Source organism: Glandiceps talaboti, chromosome 19 (genome assembly GCF_964340395.1).
Source record: "Glandiceps talaboti chromosome 19, keGlaTala1.1, whole genome shotgun sequence".
Classification (NCBI taxonomy): Eukaryota; Metazoa; Hemichordata; class Enteropneusta; family Spengelidae; genus Glandiceps; species Glandiceps talaboti.
In genome coordinates this window covers 7365871-7374898 of record NC_135567.1, presented here as the reverse complement: position 1 = coordinate 7374898, position 9028 = coordinate 7365871, and the positions used below count along the sequence as shown (strand labels likewise).

Sequence of the window (9028 nt, the reverse complement as noted above, 5' to 3'; positions counted from 1 at the left end):
ATGTTTAGAGTGGCTGGTTAGGAATCTGCAGGTTGCAGGTTGTAGGGTCATGATGGTTGAATGTTTAGAGTGGCTGGCTAGGAATCTGCAGGTTGCAGGTTGTAGGGTCATGATGGTTGAATGTTTAGAGTGGCTGGCTAGGAATCTGCAGGTTGCAGGTTGTAGGGTCATGATGGTTGAATGTTTAGAGTGGCTGGTTAGGAATCTGCAGGTTGCAGGTTGTAGAGTCATGATGGTTGAATGTTTAGAGTGGCTGGCTAGGAATCTGCAGGTTGCAGGTTGTAGGGTCATGATGGTTGAATGTTTAGAGTGGCTGGCTAGGAATCTGCAGGTTGCAGGTTGTAGAGTCATGATGGTTGAATGTTTAGAGTGGCTGGCTAGGAATCTGCAGGTTGCAGGATTGAGCCCGTTGCTGGCATTTGTTTCTGAATGACTAAAGTTCTTGGGTAAGATTTGAACCACAATTGCGCTTTGGTTAACCTAGCTGTATTAATTGGGGACCTGGTAGGATAGATGTTGAAATGTGAATGCTTTAATATTGTGCACTTATAAAGGCTGGAATGGATTATATGCTCCCCAGGGAGTTGACGGAGTAAAGGGCCATTGTGCCACTATAGGCCTGTACCATGGAGTAACAATTGTAAAGCTCTTTGAGCACGTGATTATTATTTAAAAAATACAGTTGTGCTATAATGCCATTGTCACTAATTTATTTAGATACATCTATCCATTTAAAGTCTGTAGGCTCAGTTACCCAGCCTCTTGCCATTGAGGGGGCTACACCCCCAGCAGGCAACTACCCCCCAGGCAGCTACACCCCCCCCCCAGCAGGCAGCTACACCCCCAGGTAACTACACCCCCTGCCCCAGCAGGCAGCTACATCCCCCAGCAGGCAGCTACATCCCCCAGCAGGCAGCTACATCCCCCAGCAGGCAGCTTCATCCCCCACCCCTATGAAGTCTGTAGCTGTGAAATGGTTTGGTGTAATACAGTGACGTCATACATGAATACATATCTTGTAAATATCTAAATGTATCAGATGACATGGTCAGATTTAAATTTCCTCAAACTTTGTAAATATGTATAATCATGTAATTCTTTGTCTGTACCATACACCGTGATGGGGCGCCCTCACACATCAGAGGCCAGTGAGGGCAGAACGTCACGACATATCTTACAGTCCAGTAATTCTTAGAAACCATAACACAGATACATGTGTTAATATTCTAATTAACATAGAGTATGTGTATATATCAGTTGTCCATCATCAATATAGCTTTTTAATGTTACATGTTTTAGCATTGTGAATACATTACAAATGTTATAACGCACAATCAGTTCAAAGTAATTTTTAGCATTGAGCTTTTGATCTGTCTTGTTGACGACCTTTGCCAGAATGACTTTCATTGTCACAGCTGACCAATCTACTGACCATACCGCCACCTAGTGGTCAGCTTTAACTAGATTTTGACAGATTGAAAACTTAATGCTAAAACAACTTTGAACTATTTGTGTCTTATAACCTTTATAAATCATTTGATCTACAAAGCTAATCTAATGATTTTTATCATACCATTACGTAAAGTCTTTCCGGGTTGTTGTGATTTGACAAAATGATATTGATCTCAAATCAAACTGTTCAAATCAACCCTACCTGTGTTTTACAATAATCATATGTTTGAATTGAAGTGACAAAAAAGTGTGTTTTATATGGATTGGTATTAATTAAAATAGATTGATATAAATGACATATTAATCATATAATATTACATAATATCATTTGTGTGAATGATAAAATAGACAGCTACCTTATGTATATTTTTGATATACATATTTAAATGTTGTCTAAAAGGAAATGCTAAAATATTAATAAAGTGGCCATATGGATGAGAATTAGGTATTTATTTTGGATTTTTAATTCATAATACAACTTTACTGTGTTTTCCTAATTTAACAAATAATGAGAAATAACATATTATAAATACCAAAACCTTGTTTGTAACTCATTTGATTACAAAAAGTTGCAAAATGATGCAAAAAGTGTGAAAAGTTTGTTATTTTTTGGCATAATAACAAAGATTTTAGACATATTTCTAATGATTATCAAATTACTGAGTTACAAACAAGGAATTGATAGATATTATTTCACATTATTTTTTTTTAATTAGAAAAAACAATTGTTGTATGAATTAAATATCCTGAATAAATACCTAATCCTCATTAATTTGGTCACTTTAACACTGGGTTTGTAGTAAGCATATTTTTAATGTAATTTTGACATTATTTTGTGAAACTGGTGTAGATTAGTCTAATCATTGTATATGTTTGTTTTATATTAGGATCTCATTGATGCTGTTATAAGTGGAGATATAGAGAAGGTTAAATTCTACTTGGATAATGGTTATGATGTCAATTATGGAGCTGGGGTAAGTGTATCAGTAAATAAATGAGATCATTGCCTATAAATGAATCTTGGGTAAGTGTATCAATAAGTAGTTCATTGCTCATAAATAAAAACAATATTTTAGTTATAAAACAACATTGATTGCAGAGTGGTTGACATAAAGATAAGATGATTACAATGGAATATTGACAACAATAGCTAAACAGGCACTAATGTTAAAAATGTTTGCAATTATCAGTTTTGATAGAAAACTACAACTTTTTATGTGAAACGTGTTACACAAGTCGATGAAATTATTTATATATATAGTTATATCTGACAAGTCGTTACAAATTTAGTCTATGTATTAGGTGATACCACATCTAAGGAAAGACTTTAAACTACATTAAGCTAAAATTGAAACAAAATAAAACATGTCATTTTTAAGACATTGAAATGAAAACAAAACACACTTATGATCCAGTTAAAAATAATGTTTTTGTCCAAAAGATATTGCCTACTTTAAACAATAAAGAACAAAAGTGAAACAGAAGTACAGTAACATGTATTCTATAATGTGAGATATCTTGTCGGCGGAATATGTAACTTGGATTTTGTCATAGATGTGCTATTGACAAATCACCGTCATTGATTGACAGATGTCATTGACTGAGCCATGTGCATTAGAAATTGTGTGACAATCTACAACAAACAAATCAAGTTATCAATAACTTAATAGTGCATATTGAATGTCAAGACTTTAAATGTATGATCGGTTCTCTTATACGTAATCTTGGCTGACATTCAAATTATGGTGAAAATTCTGGTCATGAGATCACTATAATACACATGATCAGTTTCCCAAAGGACAGAGATGCTGTGTCTTGTTTTTACATTTTCTGAAGCCAAACAATGTCAATAATTTCGTGCACTTAGCTGGATTAAGAAGATTTTTATTGCATGAAACTTGAAAGCCTTTCACGAATCCATAAATAGTAGAAAGAAAGAAAGAAAGAAAGTAATCCTTGCCATACTGTAGTGTCAGTACTCTTACCCCTCCCCCTCCCCCATTAAAATTTGACACTCCCCTTATGTGATCTAAAGTTATGAATCTTTCCATCCAAGAAAAGAATCCTTTCAATAGTGTAATGACTGCCAAAAAAGTGTTATTCCGTTATGTACTGAAATGTTTACATCAGTACATCCAGTAATAGTAGAAAGACTGAAAGAAAGAAAGAAAGAAAGAAAGCTATGTTTGCCATATTGCAGTGCCAGAACTGTGGAGGCCCCTTCTAAATATTGGACCCTCCCCTTATGTAACCTCAAGTTATGAATAATTCCATCCAAGAATAATAGACGAAAACAAAATAATTCTTGCCTTAGTGTAATGACAGCATTCTGAAATAACCCCCCCCCCCTCAAATTGGCCTCTCCCTTAGATATCCACATTTATTCATCTGTGCAAATGAGGAATTGTGTATAAATATTTTAGGGGACAGGGAACTCAATGATTACATGACCTTTTCGATTCAAGCTCAGGGTCATAGTCAAATTTCAAGGTCAACTCAATTTGTTGGACTTTTATTGAAACATTCATCGATACTTTTCTGTATACTTCCATCAGATATGACCGGTAAAGCTGTAAGACAGTCAAGAAAATAGCCAAACATAAAATCTTTCCGAAAAATGTGAAAAAAAAGTATATATGAAGTTGTTTTGTAACAAAAAGCTGTTACCAAGACAACTGCTGTCAATATCCCCAATTATACCAAAGTGTTAATATACTAATCTGAAAGTGCTATTGATATAATGTAAGTGTTTGTATATAGGGTTTTGGGGACAAGTAATTCACTGATTACATGATCCTCTCAATCCAAGGTGAAGGTCATCTTAATTTTTTGTGTAAATATTAAAATACTGTCGGAATCTTTTCTAAAGCTAACATCAGACGTGATCTTTACAGAGTGATGAAAAATGCTCAGAAAATAACAAATTGTATAACTTTCAGGAAAAATACAACAAAGGCATATGTTGAGCTGCTTTTATTACAAACTTCTGTTACCAAGACAACTGGTATCAATATCACCAAAATATGAAGGTATTATCGCAGGGTCCTGAAAGTGCTGCAGATATGACACAAGTGTCTATATATAGGTTTTAAGGGACGGGCAACACACTTATCACATGATCTTTTTGATCCAAGCTCAAGGTCATAGTCTATTTACAAGGACACTGAAATATTTTCACTTTGTTAATCAAAATATTCACAGGTGTTTTCCCTAACTACCATCAAGACATAATGTGTAAGGCTGCAAATCGGTCTCAAATAGCAAATTATATAGTCTTTTGTAGCAAACACATATTTTGGCTTTGTTCGTAACAAAATTCTGTTCCCAAGACAGCTGGTATCGAGATCTGTGATTATACCAAAATATGTAAATACTGAATATCTCATGGTTCCGAATTGCTATAGATATGATGGAAGTGTCCACATATAGGTTTTAGAGTACAGGCAAATCATTTATCACAAGGTCGTTTCAATCCAAGGTCAAAGTCATAGGCTAATTACAAGGTCATCTCAATTTTTCACTTTTATCAAAACACTCATAAGTTTTTTGCTATAAACTACTGCAGACATCAGATAGTAAATCAGATAGCAAATTATATAGTTTGTCATAATTTTTGTAATAATGGCATATTCAGGGTCAGCTTACTATGGGGTAAGGGAATTGTCTAGAAACAGGTTCAGAAAAGGAATGATGCTGTACAACCAAGTACGAGAAAGATAGCTATTCATACTTTATTGACATCAAACAAAACTCCTACAGATCACACAGAAATGAAGGTTTATATAGGTTTTACTACATTCCATACATATTGGGGTGAATTTGATATTGACCTTCATTTGATTGGTCAATTAGGAAAATATAGGATTGGTTAGTAGAGATTGTTTAAACTTGAGATTAACTAATTTGACCATTACTTGTTTGGCTATGTAAATTACAGTTAGGATCCTAAATTTGACTCAAGCTTGGTGTATATTCAATCTCAGTGTATATTTCATTCCCGATACATATATTACTTACAAAAGTTTGAGATACAGAATTATGCAAAAAAACTGGCAACTCACTGATACATACATTTTGGTGGTCATTTCACATTTTGAGGCTTTACATACTCTTCAAGGATTTTTGACAATACTTCTCTTGTTGATTCTAGATAGTATTTGTGGTGTCTATTGATTTTAGTCTGTAAGGAAGTTGTTTGTATATTTTATTTCTTACTAAAGATATGTCAGACGGATTATGCGCGAGAATCATTCATCTTTCTGATTAGTTACATTTTTAGCACAACTGAACTACAATGTAGGTTCAGTAGTGCTTAGGCATCGAGCGGTGTCTGTCTGTCTGTCTGTGTGTGCGTGTGTGTGTGTGTGTGTGGACGACTTAAACTCAAAAACTGCTAACCCAATCGCCTTGGTATTTGGTGGGGACATTACTTGTGGGATCTAGTTGGGAAATTGTTCAAAAGAAAATGAACACATCGCAGGTGTGTGATTTGGGTCAACAAAATGTGATTTTTGGTCAAAAACTGAAACTCAAAAACTACTGGGCAGATTGGGCTGAAATTAGGGTGAAACACTCTTCAGGATGTTTTTACTAAGAAATGTTCCTGATATGATTGTCCAATCAGTGATATGCAAATTAGGGCTAAAAATGTGTCTTTTAGGTCAAAAATCTGTAATTCCAAAACCAATTAGCAGATTGGGTTGAAATTTAATGGGAATGTATCTAGGGATGTATGGATGAAGAAATATTAAGCATACAATGATTTCATGAGTGATATGCAAATTAGGTGTAAAAATGTTCATTTTTTATCAAAAACTTATATCTAAAAGTACTTGGTCAATGAGTCTGAAACTTGATGAGGTGTTTCTGAAAGTGTTATTCTGCGGATTTTCCTCAAAACATTTTCACAAAATTGGCCCTAAAACCATGACTACGCATTTAACAACAACCAAATGACAGTATAGTTTGGTCAAATAGCAACATCATCTGGTAGGCAAGTGAGTAAACATTCAAAAAATGTATGCAAATACCCTAGCAACCATGACCACGCCCATAGCAACAGCCAAACGGTGGTGTATTTCAGAGAACAGGGCCCGGGATTCTTAGACAAATGAATAAACATTCAAAAAATGTATGTAAAATTGCCTATCAACAAGATCACACTCATAGCAACAGCCAAATAGTCACATATATTGCAAAGATAACAGAAATACAAAGACAAATGAATAAACATTCAAAAAATGTTTGCAAATAGGCCTAGCAACAAGACCACGCCCATAGCAACTGCCAAGTAATCACATATATTGCAAAGATAACATGAATAGTAAGACAAATGAATAAACATTCAAAAAATGTATGCAAATGTGCCTAGCAACAAGACCACACCCATAGCAACAACCAAATGATCACATATATTGCAAAGATTACAACAGGGATTAATAGACAATTGAGTTAACATTCAAAATTGACTTTTTAGAGTAAAAAAAGCCCAAGCTTCTAGGGGAGACCCCTTGGGACCCCACCAGAGATGGACATATCCCAGCCTCAAGCTGTTCCCCCTACCTCTTACTGTCAAGATGGTGATAAACTTTTATTTAAAAAATATTTCAACCACATGTAGTTGCTTTTCATATGTGGTGCTATCTTGTAAAGCTTGGAAATTATTGTCTGAAAGTGTCTGGATAGTCTCAAAATTGACTTTTCCGAGTAAAAGTCAAGATGCTATTAAACTCCTTTTGGACTACATTAACCTGTGTAGTCAATACTTATATGATAGTGCTATCCCGGGATCTTATAAAGTATTTGCATGACACGATCAAAAAATACCTGTCATATTAATTCACAAGGGGGGGGGGGGTTCATCATGTTTTAGAATTAAGTATTGGGGGGGGGGTTCAGCCTGTTTTCGGTTTTACAAATGGGGGGGGGGGGGTGTCAGTGACCTTTTAGTTGCCCCAATGGACAAATGTATGTATTTGTAAGTTTTGGGATCCCAGACTTATTGTATCATATTGGATGTGCCCAGATCATATTCATTGTTAAATGTATTTATCGGGGCTGGACTAGATTAGTTGCTTGACAACTATTTTCATTTCCCCTGTCTCGTTAGCTATTTATATAAGTATTTATCTGGTAAATATGTTTGTAATGAGTATTATAAACTTATTATCATATTATTATCAGCTTACATTCTTCAACTTGTAGTTACTGTCATACCATTATGTGCCAAGATACAAATATCGTCGTTGCAGTGGAGAGTATCATATTGACACAGAATACCTCTCGTAAAACTAGATAATCATTGTTTTGTTTCTTGTGACTGACTGACTGACTGTATGTATGTATGTATGTATGTACATTGTATGTATGTATGTATGTATGTATGTATGTATGTATGTATGTATGTATGTATGTATGTATGTATGTATGTATGTATGTGTGTGTGTGTATGTGTGTGTGTGTGTGTGTATGTATGTATGTATGTATGTATGTATGTGTGTGTGTGTGTGTGTGTTTGTGTATGTATGTATGTATGTATGTATGTATGTATGTATGTATTGTGGATACTGATAGAATATTGTCAAATGATGTCAAAAATTGTACTTCAAACCATGTATAAAGGTAACTCTTGTTTTAAGCCACTTTTAGGACCTTGGCATCCTGACTAAGTAGCCCCTTCAGCTTTGCTGTTAGGGACTAATTACAGTTACAGTATCAATAGACATATGCATGCATGTATGTATGTATGTATGTGTGTATGTATGTATGTATGTATGTATGTATGTATGTATGTATGTATTTATGTATGTATGTATGTATGCAATTGTATGTATGTATAATTGTGTCTGTCTGTCTGTCTGTCTGTCTGTCTGTCTGTCTGTCTGTCTGTCTGCGTGTTAACTTTAGGGGTAAACTGTGACAACAAATAAAACAGACAAGATCTATTTTCCTTTCAAATTAATAACCATTTATTCAACATTCTTGGTAACTATGGTAACTATGAAGTAGAAATTTCAGAGTGTTGTTACCTTTGTATTAAAGTAAACTATAATGTGGAATTAAAAGTATCAAATTAAAAAACAAATGTGGAAAAATAAAATATCCTCTTCAAAATAATGCAATGAATGATTCACTTCATAACCAAGTTATCTCCTGAAATTGTCTCCCATATAATTTTATTTATTATTGACATACATTGTATTGCCAGTGTACGGTACAGTATCATTGAACTTTTTTAAAATAGGTTGAATTCTTTCCAGTCATTTATGATCACTAAAAGGTACTTCACCGTCGTTGAGTTGTTGGTAGGTGTGTGGTGTCCTGGTTCATGCCCCAAATATTGTGAACAAACAGAGAAAAATTAGTGTCCTGGTCCATGCCCCAGATATTGTGAACAAACAGAGAAAAATTAGGGTCCTGGTCCATGCCCCAGATATTGTGAACAAACAGAGAAAAATTAGGGTCCTGGTCCATGCCCCAGATATTGTGAACAAACAGAGAAAAATTAGGGTCCTGGTCCCTGCCCCAGATACAGTGAACAAACACATAAAAATTAGTGTCCTGGTCCCTGCCCCAG

The 9028-nt window shown here is 34.7% G+C and overlaps 1 protein-coding gene across 1 annotated transcript in view; it reads left to right on the top strand.

Annotated features, from left to right (window-relative positions):
- Window positions 1-9028, top strand: part of LOC144450387 (putative palmitoyltransferase ZDHHC13) — a 248453-nt gene that overhangs the window by 15033 nt on the left and 224392 nt on the right. Inside the window, exon 2 of the mRNA XM_078140990.1 lies at window positions 2340-2426. Within this exon, the coding sequence (XP_077997116.1) occupies window positions 2340-2426 (87 nt within the window). The remainder of the gene's footprint in view (window positions 1-2339; window positions 2427-9028) is intronic.